Here is a 16,758-nt window from a genome sequence, read left to right on the forward strand (position 1 = left end):
TAATATAATTTGTGTACACTACATCAAAATAGGAGGCAAGGTCAGAAGTAGCCATCCATCAAGGATGACCAGGAGTGGACACTGATACCATGACAAACAAAAATAGAGCTAAACAACACAGTTTCATGTTTAGACATAACAGACGTTTTAATATAGAAAGTGGCTTCGTAACTAAGGACATACATGTTCTGAATAAAGAAATATAAGGTTTAATTTGCAAGACGATGATATTGCTAAATAAATTAAAGTGTTTTATGCCATACTGTTGATATACAATTTAAATGTAACTGAAAACTCAGGGAGAGAGAGAGCAAAATTAATAAAATTTGTCACACCAATTTATCTAAGACTGCCTCTCATTCAAGGATATAAAATATTTGGTTTAAAAGTATTTATATGTAAATTAAAACCTTCCATATGAGAAGCATTTTGTTAAGCTAGGATGCAAGCACTGGCTTAACGAATAACTTTATTAAATATCTTGATTATTTCTGCATTAGAAATAGGGTGACGGGAGGGTTAATTCCTGGTAGTTCATCTGCATTTCATACAGCAGTGAAAAGTTAATGATGTATATGTAACAAGTAGTTATGTATAGCAAGTAATTATATATAGCAAGTGATTATAAATTAATGAAGAAATCTCATACATTTCTAAAACTACACTTTATTCCTTCAAACCTCATCGATGGTTTTGATGAGGAATTTTCCTCCTTGGGCTCAATACAACAGAATGCTAAGCGATTTCTCTGAAACAACATGGACACCTGAATATGACTGAGGACATCAGATTAATAGCTGAATTAACTGTGTCTGTCATAGACTGAAACAGCTTATCTGTGTTTAAACACTGTCATATAAACGGTTTATACATTTTTATAGTCCACATTAACTTCAAAGCATAAAATTTGATATTTTAAATGTCTATGTCATACTCGTATCAGATAACTCTTTTGAAACAAAGATAATGAGAGAAAAAAAAGACTATATTTTTCTCATAAAATATGCATCGAAATACAACAGCAACTGGCAAAAAGTGGTGGCGGGGGAATAAGTTTGCCATGTATCAAATCATTGGTTAAATGAATATAATATACAATAAGCACTGTCAGATCTATAACCAATCATATTGACATTACAATATGATTAGAAAGCAGTGTAATGTAGCTTATATCAGTGACAAAAGATAGTAAAGATCAATTTTATCAAGGTAATATATTATTACAATATTCTCGTACAATCCATCAGAATTGCTAGGTATTTGATATACATTTCCCCCCACCCCAATTTCAAGATAACAAATTATCAAAATATAATATTTCACTTTACATAAAATTATGGAGATTTTTTTTTCTTCTCTTCATTAAAATCCTCTCAGGCACCATTATTGATAAAGGATAAACTAGAAACCAATATGACCAAATACTAACAGCTCTTAGTGCAGTCAGTCACATACAGTACAAGGATATATAAACATTTGTCTGCTGTATGCAAAGTGTTTCAGGTCACATTTAAAGAATGACCCAACTCCAGGACCATGCCTCATTAACATTGTCGCCAATAGATTATCCACCAGTTCCAGTTATTTTTTAATACCCACCACATACACACACGCTGGCCTACAGATATTCAGACCAAACACCAACCAAACCAACAATCACACAAGTTTGGGGAAAGTTCAGAGGCTGGGTCTTTTCTTTGATATGGCTGAATTATTAAATTTTTACCAAATAATTTTAGCTGTGAAATTATGCAACTGCTATGAGTCAACACTAGGGTGGCTATATACACTGCTACCATATCAAAAGGGGAGGGAAAAAGCTTTTAAATTCATTCATTAGGTTTCGAGCAACATGATGCCAAACAAATTTTCAGGTTGTTTGTGGTCTTGACATCGATAAATACAAGAAATCCAGCTGACCACCTTCAAGAAGTTTAATAATAAGAATCTAAATGAACTCATTTTTATACTTTAAAAATTAACAAATTCAGCTCTTACGGAATTTATATTCTTTCTTTAAAGATAATATATCATTTAAAAACATACAGTAAAAAGAAAAGAACTGTATTTCAGATATCAGAAAATCAAAAAAGACTTTTTTTTTTTTTTTTTTTTTTTATTCTTAAGTATATTTGTAAGTAAAGCCATCAAGTTTTTTGTAGATGTTTTATAGAAAAAATAAATACAAGATGAGAAGCACCATCCCTCAACATGAAACAGATAGATTAATTAACAAGAGGTCAACGCTAGCTGTTAGCCATCATTAAATATAACAACCACCGATCATAGAAAATAGGCCTCGCAATTTATTTAAACGAATAACAATAATCAATTATTTCAATCTTTTCTAATTCTGTTATTGAAGTGAGGCAGCTTTTGCAGCCATGTCTAGTAATTTATCAGTTTGACAACACAGCAACGTTGGTGAAAATACAGGCGGAACCTGCTGAAAATATACTGATTTAACAATGCAGCGGGATATCTAGCAAATAATCAATAAGTTGGAGAGAGAAAAAAAAAAAAAAGAAAAAGAAAAAGGAAATAAATAGCCAACAACAATTATTCTCTCTCATCGTCCCTGCACCCGATATCAGTCTATTATTCACTCTCTCTCTCTCTCTCTCCTCACACCTGCATCCCTGCACCCCTGCCCTACTATCAATGTATTGAAATAACAAAGAAATATGTTGTTAGAGAGAGAGAACAAGAGTGGAGAGCAGTTGTGAACAGAGGAGGAGGAGAAGGAATAAAACTTTCTCGTTTTCTTTCTCTTTATTTTATAAAGCAACGATGTTGATGCACGGAGCTTGAAGAACCTTGATTAAAGATGGTTGTAAACAACAATCCTGTGAATTCTATTAACATTCATCTGGCCCATAGTAAGCCATAAGCCAGCTTTAATCAACGGTTGTCATTCAAGAGTAAGCAACTAAAGAAACAAACCAAACCAGGATTGTTCTTCTCTTCCCATTGTTAATAAAATAGCAACTCACTTTCTCTCCCCACCCCACCCTCATCTCTCTCTTCCTCAAACCATGACAATTCAACTCTCACAATTTTCACCAATACATTTATTACACAAAACTAATTTCTATATCTAACAACTTAAGACAGTTTACTCAGGTAAATTTTCCAAAATGATAAGAACACAGTTAAAATAATTCTTCAGTTTGAAAGTAATTCGATTATCCTGTTCCAGGAAAGACACTTGCATACAAAGCAATTTTCTAACGAACTTGTTGTACATAGTTTATCTCAACTGATTAAATCCTGACACATTTCTTCTCCAGTAACGACATACCAAGCTCTCAGTAAATGTATTGCATTAGCCTGGAAATAATCTATACATTTGCAAATGCTCTATAAATTTAAAAACATTAGGATTTATAGATCTTAAGAACAAGCAAGTAAGCCAATCAGTTGGTTGGGTTTTGCTTTACCATGCACATGTATCGTTCAAGCAGGTATCGATCAACATTACAAGCCACATGAACCGAAAAGGACAACTCAGTTTTTCCTTCCAGTGAATTAAAATAGGTAAGAAGACAAGAACTGATCACAGAAATGGTTTGGCGCTGTTGCAACTGTTGCAGTTATTTACAAGAGACTAATTCCAGGGCAACGGCAGAAGCATTGAGAACTTCTCCTACCATCAACAACAATACAATATTGTTTAATGAGTATCGGAATATTCAAAAGAGAACCGGTTTAACTCTTTTTCAAAGACAACACCATATGCCTTGACCAAAGCATACAAAGAATAATTAATCACAATCTCAATATTTTCAAAATGTTTTATTGTGCAACAGAAACCTCAAGAAATAATATTTTATGTATTTATTTATTTATTTATTGATACTTTTATTTAAATTGATTTGTAAGTCTTCTGGACAAAGAATTAAAGAATTAAATTTTCAAATGTGAATCTGTTTTAGTAGCTATAAGTTGCGTTAAAATCATTTTTAAATATATAACTTTAAAAAAAAAAAAAAAGAAACAGAAGTCATGAAATAATGGTAATTATTGTTAGACTTGGAAGAATTTCAAATCTGAACATTTGACAAACCATAAAAGACTACAATTCGAGCCTTCGGTCAGTTGTAAAGTATTTTCTCTTTTATCATAAACTAATGAGGACAATGGAGAATTACAAAAAAAAAAAAAAAAAAATGTCGAAGAAGATTTTTTAAATGGATATAAATCATCCTCCATTTATGCACTGCAATTAAATTTTTCAATTATCTTACGAGGCAAACAATTCAAGAACACCATTGCTGTAATAGAGCAGTGCATAGTGTTTTTGAATATATTTTAATTAAACCAGCACAACTATAATAAACATGCTGTTTGAATTAGATTAGATTTACTAAACAAGTTTAATACAAACCCTTACATTATTATTATATAAGCAACGACAAGAACTTGGAGCTCTGTTGTCGCTATTATCAATTTCATGCATGTTTGCACAGATGTAGAGAATGAGCAATAATTGAAACCAATATTTATGATTTGGTATCTTTAAGTTGAATAATGTTTACATGGAGTAATAATAATAACAATAATAAATATCCTCCTCCAAGTGCCTCTCACAGCAGAGCTAACTGTATAAAGTTACATAGTAATGTTATCAGTTCAACACAATAACAATAGTAAATATTGAATACAGTCAGTCAACTGACAGTTATATAACCTTGCTGAACTTTTACACAGTCTTTGCTCTTGTTGGCTTTTCTCTTCTTCGTATCAACAACCATTCACTTAAATCTCACTCATAGCTATTCTGCTTCAGTTAAGATTTCCCTAAACAATTTTTAATATATCCTTAATACATTAGTCTAATATATGATTCATATTTAGCTCCCTCTGAACAGGCATACCTAATACAGACTAACAAATCATCTAATCAGATAATACTCCCCTGTTACAGTAAATAATTTGAAACAATCTTTCGACAACATCTCCGATTACATTATTATAAATAATAACAGTGAAAATAAATTAGGAGAAAAATCTTCTTTAACCTCCCCACCACCACTGCTAACCATTTTCTATTGTATTGTGCAGCATCTAGTGATACTGTAGGTGATTGTGCTAGAATTTAGCCAATGTATTTGACCACATCATTCCCAAGACACCTATTATTATTATTATTATAGGGATCATTTCTGTTCGCGCATGCACACACAAGTGAGGAGTGAATAGGAGAACAACGGTGTGTATCTACCTACGTACAACTCCTAGGATTTGGGACCATTGAGCAAATGTAAAGATTTCAACAAACTGAACACTTGGTTACAATTCCCAGATGAGTTAAATTCTTTAGTGCTTATTTTTTTTTTTTTGTTTTTTTTTTTAATAAGAAAGCTCTGTAGAAGACTTGCCCAATGTGCCACATAGTGGGACTGAATATGAAATCATGTGGCTGGGAGAAACATCAATACAGGTTAAATGTAATGAGTAAAATATCAGGAGAGTTTTAATACTCCTGTAGTGGTTTAGAGTAACCTGTGGTGGTTCCAATCGAAGCAGGGCAATCCATGAACTGGACACACATTAATCTGGATGTGGTGATGTTCAACAGATCTAATAAATTCAATAAGTTGAATGCTTACTCATATAGAGTGAAAGCAATTGAAAAATTGGTTCTAACAGGGACTTGAAGGTCTCACATGACAGCTTATTCAACCAGTGGTTGGTCCAATAACCCATCAGGTGAAACTTTATCACACACACACATGTATTTTAAGAAGGCTGGTGACACCTTTCATACTGTACAGCTTTAACAAGAAACCAGCTGTAGACTTTAGTTTTTGCTGCTTCACCTGATAAATGTTATTTAAAAGATTAAATTTCACTCGTATAATGTAATCTGGTTGGAGAGATTTAAAAGAAAAAGAAAAATTTGCAAAATTGAATGATAGAAGAAAAAATATTAAAACAAAATAAAATAAAATAGACAAAAAGAAGTCTCACCAATATATCACATTCAATGTAGTAACATTAAGTAAATTGTATAAATATGTTGTTTTTCAAACCAGAGTAATTAAATCTGTCATAGCAAGCTCTAACAGCCTGAAAATGTTTTCCATTTACAACAAAAGGAACAAATAAACATGTATATACATACATATATGTATATACATACAGAGCATAAAGTTGCAACATGTGTGCGTGTGTAAATATATGTATAACTCAAAGTAGAATCATTCCATATAAGTAAGTGTTCATTAACACACTGTTTTATAGCTTTAATTCCAGTCAGACGGGCTATAAACATTAATTATTTTCTAATTCTTTATAAATATATAATTAAAGGGGGAAACTGCTTCAAATTATTTGGAGCTAGTTTTCACTCAAACTTCATTAAATGAGCAACATTTCAATAAGATTAATCACTTTATTCCTAAGAGATAACCTACTTCATTTAACTGTATAATAGAAACATGAAGAAATAAAAGATGGGGTGTATCCTCTTCTTCATTGAAATATGTTACAAGTAGTGAGTGGGGGGGGGGGGGCTTTCCCGTATCACCAATTTAATCCCTGATGCCTTCAAACTAAACATCTTTTGTTGAACCCGTTTTTAATAAGGCATATTTACACTCATGTTTGGCACTCTGGAGTTCTTTCATTCAAGTTAGTTAGCCAAAACACATTTCAAACAGACACACACACACAAATCTATATGCGTGTGTGTATCAGACATGGGCTGCATGATACATGGTTCATCACCAGGCAGGCTGTATTGCTAACAAAAATTTATGGTAATTTTTTATTTGGTGTGACATTTAGAAAGTCCCACGGGTCACAGTCCGCCCATAACTGGTTTATATTTACACAGGTCTAAAACTGGTATTGTTCACATTGTGTCTGCCTACATCCCAAAACTTAGCAGTTCAACAAATAGAGAAGAATAAAACAAAATACCAGGCCTAAAAATAGAGCAAGTTTAAAAGTAAGTACTGAGGTTGATTTGTTCCACTAAACCCTTCAAGATAGTGCCCCAGCATGGCTGCAGTCCAATGACTGAAACAAGATATAAAACACACACACACACAAAAGAAAGGGAGACCAAAATAGCAGGCATCAGTAGGAGAGGTGGCACAGTTGGTAAACTGAAGCCAATATAAAAATTCTGGATTTCTTTCTAAGCCACGCTGCTACCATTGAAGATATTTAACATCTGTAAAATGGGGAAGGTGTGTGTGGAGAGAGCGAGAGAGGTCTGTATTGTCAGGTCATATAAATATATATACACTACTGTATGCTAATCAGCAGCTCAAATTGTAAACTACTATTCAGTTTTAACTGCAAAGTAACCTAACACCTTGTAATGGTACTAAATTCAGCAGAATGTGTATGCACACACACACACACACACACACACACACACACACACACACACACACACTTTGCCTTAACCACTTATTGTTTCAGGATTATTCCAGCAAATGACATGTCTAAAAATACAAGCTTAAAAAGTCAGCAGGTCTCTCACTCTCAATATGTATACACGTACACATATTTGAGTGTGAGGGGTGGGTGGGATTTTTTAAAATATGCAAAGAATTAAAGAAAAAAAAACACAATTAGGTAAGTTTTAACATCTCCAGTAACATTTCTCTGAACTGGAAAATTTTAAACAAGAAAGTAAAGTAACTTAGAACAATGTGGTCAAAAGCGATTAAAAGTAGATAAAGAATTAAGTTACATAAACACAGAGACAGACAGACAGGCAGGCCAGCCGACAGACGGACAGATTGGAATATTATCTACAATTTAAGTTTATAAATAAATAATCCAAAACACAAATAGCAACGAATCAATTCTACTGCTTGGTGATGGTGAAGGTGAGGGTGGGTGGGTATGAAAGCAGATGCAAGTCTCGAAATAAAGTGGTTCCAAGAATAGAACAGATTTTGGCTTTATGAGGAGCCTTGGTGGCTGAATGAATGGGGGTACAGAGTTCATATCAGGCTATTGGTGGTACTGGATGAGAGACAAATCACTCGGCCCTTCTCCCACAAATGGTGGAGGGTTGGTAGGGGTACTGTGGTCTGCAGTGCAACCACTACACTCTTCCCCCTTTCCCAGCAACAATAAACCCCCTTATCAAGATCACAAGGTCATCAAAGATATTGAGCTAAAACAGACCTCCTCAAGCTGGGTGGTACATGGAGAGAAGGGACAAGGGAGTAATAGATGTAGCTGTACAGGAGTGTTGGGGGTATTTAAAAACTTTTTTTTTTTTTTCACTTAAACCCCAGGACTCATAAGACCAGTTACTCAATTTCCAGGGCACCGGTCTAATCAAGGCAGCAATTTTAAGCAGTGGACAAGTCAATAACATCGAGCCCAGTACATAACTTGTACTTTATTTTACTTTATTTTATCAATCCAGAAGGGAAAGGCAAAGCTGACCTCAGCAGGATTTGAACACAGAATATAGAGAGTCAGTAGAAACACTGCTAAGTACCTTGTCCAATGTGCTAATAATTCTGCCAGCTCATCGTACTAGAATTTTACTATTTAGATTATTAACTTTTTAAAAAAAGATTAAGCTTAATATCATGACAAACTGCGTGTTATCCAGAGTTACAACAGTAACCTACTTTTAGTTAAAGCTATGTACTAAGGGTTGGGTCAATAACTCAGGTCAAGTAGTAACATATTAAATATTCGCTTATATAGTAAGATGGTGCTGTGCTAAGTAGTTGTCCGTGTCGAACTAGTACCCGGAACTAAATTAACTCTGACCTGATATCAGCATGTGAATAAACATTAAGAATTGAGGCCGAAGAGTGAATCATAGCGAGAGGGTGTCGGAGAAATCTTAGTAAAAAGAGCAATAGTTAGAAAAGTTTGAGAAGTACTGGACTCTTGAAAGCTTAAGTTTGTAAAAGGAACTTAGTAAAAATTAACAGTAGTTATTTCAACTGCACACACACACACACACACACACACACACACACACACACACACATGATATAAAAGGCCAAAATGGATAAAATAAGAAAAGTGTACGATGAGGCACCAAACTAGATTGTTTCCACATACAATTAAGTTAACATTATTCTAGAGCAGTATAAGAAATATTTTGAAAGGATTACAAAGGCAGAAACATAGATTGTTTGTAATTATCATCATCATCATCATCGTTTAACGTCTGCTTTCCATGCTAGCATGGGTTGGACGATTTGACTGAGGACTGGTGAGCCAGAGGCTGCACCAGGCTCCAATCTGATTTGGCAGAGTTTCTACAGCTGGATGCCCTTCCTAACGCCAACCACTCAGAGAGTGTAAGGGTTAAATCTATCATTTCTGAAGAATACCCACAGTCTCCTCAGCCAATGATGAAGTCACTGACTTCACCCAATCTGCTAGAAATAGCAGCTGAATTTCCTTCCAATCACATGTCATATTCAACAAAATTTACACAGTAGATAGTGTAGTCCTAGCTAGATTATGTCTGTGGCTAAATAGTCTATTGACTATTGATCTGTTTGATTGTGGTTGAGCTGGAACTAAACAAGATCCCTTACTATTAACATACCAGCTTCTCTCCTTACATTACAACGAATTTTATTACTGCAACAAGTGTTCCAAGGTCCTCTGTAACCATTTAAAGCCAAGACAGAACTTCCATCTACAGGGTCTTAAAAGGCTAGAAATAGCAGCCAAATTTCTCTCTTATATCATCACTTTTTAATTAAAAAGATAATTGATAAGTTTGATAAAGAGATAGCTAGAATGCCTCTGGTTATAGATTTGCTTCATCAGAGCTAACCTAGGATTAAACAATTCCATTAGTATGAATGTTTTGCTTTAAAAAAAAACAAAAAAAACACGCACCCCAATCCAGCAACCAAAACTATGGTGTCACGTTTGTGAATGCAACACCCTAGGCACTTAGCCACCTGACCTCGGTAATACAAGAATGAAAAAAGAATAAAAATCAATGGAAGCTGTTAAGCAATTTGTAGAAAAGAATAAGAAGTGTTTACCTTTCAATAAGATTATGAAGGGCTTTGAAGAGAAGTGTCCGACATTCATAGGATAAGCCATTGTCCTTGTCTTTGTCTTTATCTTTATCCCAACAGCCTTTGTCAATTTCTGGAAAAAAAGAAATTAAGATTTTAAAACAATAAAACTTTGCTAACATAAAATATTTCTATCTCATCGTTATGTTTATTGTCAATAAACAGAAAGTGAAAATAAATACAACAGTTTTTATATTGACAAAACAATTTTTTTTAAATTTTAAATCTATAAGATAATTTATGAAAAACAAGAGAAAAGGGCAACAATGTCTTCTAAGAGAATTTGTTAAATGGAAATTGTGGGGAAGCCCGTTGTGAGTGTGTGTTGGAGGAGGGTGTATCAAAAAGATCAAAGTGTAGTAAACAGAACAAAATCGCAAAATCATTTACTGGTAAGAAATTTTTCTGAGTCTCCATGACATTATCAGAACTTCTAAAATAATAAGACAGACGATATAGAAAACATGGTTCAGCACTCATACAGAATAATTTACAAATACTTCAATGATTGATGCTTGAAACTGGAAATTACACCATGGCTGACCTACTTCTAGCATTCTTTGATAAAAGCAGGTAAGAATATTTTATATAAAAGTGATGGCGTTCCATTAGCTGGAATTCGCCACCAGTTTATGAACAAGAAACCCCCTCAGCTCCCCACAATTGTCTTAAATGTCTATTTATATAGGGAACCAAAACACAAGAGCTTCAGTCTGTCGTCAAACTAAGGTTCCTGTTCAGTCAACTGAACAAATATTGTTCATATTCAGAACAAACGAAGAACACAAGAAGATAATAATACCAGCAAAACCAGTAATTTGTATCCAAAACAAGACACTCCATACACTGTATGATAAGTATAGACTCGGTGACTAATGATATGTCATCAACAAGAGCTAACTAGATGAAACTCCAACTTCCTTTTTCTAGGATCAGAAATAGAAGAATATATCGGCTCTCAATGAGGCATTTATCCAGATATATGTTAGAACTTAAAAACTCACTGCAGCATGAATAAAGCAAATAGCATCGTAGCGAAGTGGGGGGGGGGGCAGGAACTGTTGAGAAGAGAGTGGTGATGGCTTGGTTGCCTACACACTGGTTTATTTACTTGGCATTGGGAAATATCAATTTATCTTTCAGAGGTTCTGTTCCACATTGCAAACGGTAATACAGAAATGGAATGGAAGATATGAGAGAAAAGAAATAAAAGTCTGAAATTATGATTATAAAAAAGGGGGGGGGGACCTAAAGACAGCATGCCAGTTATCTAGCATAGAGACAATTGCAGTCATGTGGAATTTTACAATTATTGCCATATAATTCCAATATAAACTTGAAAAGGGGGGAAAAAAAGATGAAAGAGACAGTGGAAATATATTGATTCTCTGAGCAAGTTAAAGACAAAATTAATGCAACATTAAAAGGGGGAGGGGAAAGAGACAGACAAGCAGAGTATTGGTTTTTCTGCAAGTTCTTTATTTATTTTTGTTTAATTTTCTTTTATAAATTAAACTGTAGATGTGTTTCTCTAAGCAATTCAGATGTCAATCTTATTTGGGCTTGCTTATACTTCATAAAATTGTATTCAATTTAGTTTGCAAAAATAATTCCAATAAGTGTTTTGTGAAATTAATTATTCCTTATTAATTCATTCTTGGTAAATGAATAAAAACTGAATATTTTCTATTTTACTTATTTTCATAAATATTTTAATTATATACACAAAAATTATAAACTTTTACTACTTATTTTTAAATTTATTTAAATCTATTAGAAACGTTGTTCTTGTTTAGTTTCTGGAAAGGAATATAAAAGAGGCAAATGCCCTAGAAAATGGTAACATCCCTAAAATAAGACATATTGTCAAGTAAGCGTCACTAATTGAATGTAAATATATATAAGACTCTACAAAAAAACTAATTATATATTCAAAACATTGGAAATACGTTAAAAAACAGAAAAACCATTAAACTCTTTTTTATTTTAAATACAAACAATAAAATAAAATATTCTACAAAATCCAATAAAACAATACTTTATCAGTCTGTCAGCCAATTCCATTAATACTTGGTTAACCAATACAATAATAATAATAATAATGGTTTCAAATTTTGGTACAAGGCCAGCAATTTTAGGTAAGTAGGTAAATCAATTACACTGACCACAGTCAGTGCTTGACTTTTTTCTCTTACCAACTTCTCCAAAAAGACGAAAGGTGAAGTTGATCTCAGTAGCATCTGAACTCATAATGTATGAAACCAGAAAAAAAAATGCTACTAAGCATTTTGTCCAAGGCACCAAGAATTATGCCAGCTTGCTGCTTTATACTGTTTCAAATTTTGGCACAGGGCCACCAGTTTTAGGGAGAAGGGAATTAGTAAATTACATTGACCCCCATTTTTTGTTCCCGAAAAATGATAGGCAAAAGTTAACCTTAGTAGAATTTGAACTCAGAACATAAGTAGTTGAAAGGAAAGCTTCTAAGCATTTTGTTTGAGGAGCTTACCCAAATCTTCAGTAAGTATTTATTTTGTGGACTCTGAAAGGACTTTGGCAGTGACCAGTTAAATCAACAAAGACAGAGGTCATGCTATTAATTGACCTGCTAGAAGTAGTAGCTAAATCTCCCTCAAATCATACCCTGTTGTTTTAAAAAAGGAAAAAACACTTGAATATAGTAGTCTTAGATACACATAGACACTGGTGCAGTGAAGGCTGCAACAGTCAGGGGGAGATTTGGGGCTAAACAACAAGCTCAGTCATTCAGCTGTTAAAATTCTACTCATAAATAAATTTTAAGAACTAATAACTAACACTCCAAAGAAAAAGACAATAAAATCAAAATCAAAATTATTATTATTTATCTAAATAAAGCAAATATTATGTATGTCAATAAAACAAATCAATAAAACATTTTCAATGTTTTCTGATGATATGAAGAGAGGAAACCCAAAGGAAGACTATTTTGATAATAAAAGAATTAGGAATGAAAGCGGGTTTTCAACAAATGCGTAATGAAGTAATTTAGTTGTTTATGAGAGAGAGAGAGGGGGGAGGGAGGGGGAGGGAGAGAGAGAGAGAGAAAGAGAGAGAGAGAGAGAGAAAGAGAGAAAGAGAGAGAGAGAGAAAGAGAGAGAGAGAGAGAGAGAGAGAGAGAGAGTAGCCATCTCACTGGCTGGTCTAGCAGAGAGAGAGTTTAATCTCCTTAGAAGAACAACTATAAATAACCAATGCCTGCTCTACTTATTTCTGTACCTCTGAACACTGGGACAATGCCAGAATGCTGTACATACTGAGAAATCTGTAATTATTCAAGTCATTAATGTCTAGCTAATTAAAAAATAATACTCAGAGAAAAACAACTGAGGTTTTAAGTAAATACTGTGAAGAGCGAAAAGAAAAACATATTGGTTTTCAATTCTCTTATACATACACACATTAAACTAATTCTTGGATTTAGAATCAAATTTCAAAACTATAAAATAAAAATCTAGGGTATGCTGCTCCAATAACACCTTTAGTAATAATATACTAGCAACTAAATAGTGTCTTTTAGTCGTTCATTAATATCCTCATCATCATTATTTTACATCTGCTTTCTATGCTGGTATGGGTTCAACAGGCCATGTGATCAGAGTCAGCAAATATTTGAGATCCTGGGATAGAAGACAACAATTTGCTGGAAAAAATGTAACCAATTTCAATGAATTTCTCTGGCAAAAAATTTCAAGTGCACGCACGCACGCACGCACGCACACACGCAGAGCTTCATAGTTATCACTCATAAACAAGTGTAACCTGGTAGCATGTACCATGCTTTTTAGGTGCCTATTTCAGTTGTAAGCAGACACAGCCACCCTTGACAGGTGAGACACTAATGGCCTTCCAGCTGAAGGGAGAAAAGGCTGCACTAGTAAGCACTCACGGATACTTATTTTCAGTTGAGTAGATGAGAACAAAGTGAAGTGAAACACTTTGCTCAAACTATGCCATCCAACACCCTAACCACTAAGCTTTGTGCCTTCACATCACCATCATAATTATACATGTCAATACTAACGATTACTTATTATAAAACTGTTTTATTTACTCTGATAATTAAATGTATGAAACTGAACTTTTGTTTCCAACACGACTAGCCTTGACACTAATTAAGAGTGAGGTAATGTGTGTTAAGTATTACTAAAATCAATGATGTCTCTGTTGTATAACTTTCAAACCAAATTGTTGAAATGGCAGATTTGTAGGAATACAGAGCAATAATCTGAACGGAAACATTATTTGAGACTCTGAAAGGTAAATAGGAATTTAAAGCAGGAATAACTCCACTGTTCACAAATGATTTGACATAAAAAATGGAAAATTTTTTTTTTTTTTTTTTTTAAAGATCAATATTCCAACAAGGTGTATCTAATAAAAGTTAATTAATGAGGGGGGAAAAAAAAAATTCAAAACGATTTTTCGATAGAGGAAAAAAAAATACATTAAAATAAATCTCAGCTGGAATGTTCTGTTAGTTTAGTTGATTTGGTAACATTGGGTGATATATGAACAAGATATTTCTGTAGCTTTAAATCCACATCAAGTTCATCTAAAATACCCAAGAGGTATTTTACGTATCAGAAGGGGACATCTTTGAAGGAGAATAGATGCTGAAAGGAGGTGTGTTGCAGTTTTCTTTTTATAACACCAGTCCCAATACTTTTTGATCAGACCTCATACCACATTCACCCTTCAACATTGTCAGATCAAAACTCCAACAGCAACAACTTTTTGCTCCTGTCATTCTGCCAAAAAAATAAGTACCAGTAATACAATGGGGTTAATTCTCTTCTGCAAAACTTGGCCAATTTCTTAGAATCACTGTTGTAGCACACATATCGCAACCAGTAATAATAGCTCTTCTTCTATCATTTATTTTCGATGTTAACACAAATATTTCCCTCCTACACATACCATCACCACCATACTTTCTTCTCCTTCAATTCCAGTTATGTCAGGTCAACTATTTATTATTCCTATTCCAAATTTCTTTATTATCTTACATGTCCCCACCACCACTCACAACATTCGTTACAGTAGTTCTCATCAAATACTTAACTTCAATATCATCTCCCTACCAGCTTTCAACCTCCTCCAACAAATAAAACACACCCCAAGAATGCGTTTCCACCAGCACATCATCATTTTAAACAGTCAGTACCATACACACGCGCGCGCACACACACACACACACACACACACACACACACACACAAACACACACACACAAACATGTGTTTCAGAAGAAACTTCTCAGATCACATTATTTTATTCCATTCACATTTCTTCTTCTTGTTTACTTTTATCCCCGTTTCTATCACCTGTTTGTACTCCTTCCAAAAAAAAACCAACCAAATCCATTATTAATTCTAATTTAGTAATATATAAACATGCCACAAATAGTTTTGATTCAATTTAAAAATCAAGGAATGATAATTCCTTGTTGTCCTAAAGCTCATGAAAGTATGCAATTAAAACCTCTCTCCTTCTCTAGCTTTGTCATTTAAACAAGTCACTGTAATAGCAAAGTTAACACTGCACATGACCCAATTGTCAGACTGCCTTCTCTCAACCCTCCACCTCAGAATTCATATACAATGGGTTCACACAGTTCACATCATATATTTCCCCTTAAGAGATTGTTTACTCTAAAGTATTATTCATTAATGCTGTTTTAACGAGATTTTTCTCAAATCACAGCTTCACTTACGGTCGATGGCAACAAACAGAAGAAATAGATATTGAAAATGTCATCTAAATATTGATTGATCTTGTAGAAAGCTTAAAGATGTTTAGTCAGCATGAGGTGGTTGATGTAACATAGAGAGCAGTCAAAAGCACTGCTCTGTTTATCATCATTAATTGTGGAAAGAATTTGATGGAGCAGTGATAACGTTACACCAATACAACATGGCTCCACAGACAATTTGTCAGTTGAAAGAATAATTGGCTGAGTACACTAAAAAAAAACTGTTTGCATTGTTCAAACAGGTATACACACACGAGCATAAGAAAGACAACACGGGAGGGGCACATTTTAACAAATGTATTAGTTTAACACTAACACATACACACACACACACTTTATATATTTATGTCAATAAATGTTATGTGCATAGGCAATGTTGCTACATCAGTCTTACAAGTTAGTTTGGCAACAGATGTAGCAAGCAAGGACACATCTGATCAAACCAAATGAACAGGTCATTCATAAATGCCATATATTCAGCCTTTACATTATTCTAAGTAGCTACGTGTGGAAGAGTAATGGGCAACAAAGGTTCGAGGTTAAGGTTTGTTACTTGCGGCAAAAGGGATTCATTGAATAAAAGAATACATGACGCATGCGTACGAACAACCATGCTACATGGCAGTGAAACATGGGCTGTAACTGCTGAGGACATACGTAAGCTCGCAAGGAATGAAGCCAGTATGCTCCGTTGGATGTGTAATGTCAATGTGAATACCCGTCAGAGTGTAAGTATCTTGAGAGAAAAGCTGAACATTAGAAGCATCAGTTGTGGCGTGCAAGAGAGACGATTGCGCTGGTATGGACATGTGGTGAGAATGGAGGAGGATAGCTGCGTGAAAAAGTGCCACACCCTAACAGTTGAGGGAACCCGTGGAAGAGGTAGGCCCAGGAAGACCTGGGCTGAGGTGGTGAGGCAAGACC

At 34.1% G+C, this 16,758-nt stretch overlaps 1 protein-coding gene across 1 annotated transcript in view; it reads right to left on the minus strand.

Annotated features, from left to right (window-relative positions):
- LOC106869075 (mediator of RNA polymerase II transcription subunit 13-like) overlaps window positions 1–16,758 on the minus strand; it is a 146,475-nt gene that overhangs the window by 64,052 nt on the left and 65,665 nt on the right. Inside the window, exon 3 of the mRNA XM_014914598.3 lies at window positions 10,005–10,113. Coding sequence (XP_014770084.2) covers window positions 10,005–10,113 — 109 coding nt within the window. The remainder of the gene's footprint in view (window positions 1–10,004; window positions 10,114–16,758) is intronic.

This window comes from Octopus bimaculoides, chromosome 24 (genome assembly GCF_046866305.1).
Source record: "Octopus bimaculoides isolate indiv1 chromosome 24, ASM4686630v1, whole genome shotgun sequence".
Classification (NCBI taxonomy): domain Eukaryota; kingdom Metazoa; phylum Mollusca; class Cephalopoda; order Octopoda; family Octopodidae; genus Octopus; species Octopus bimaculoides.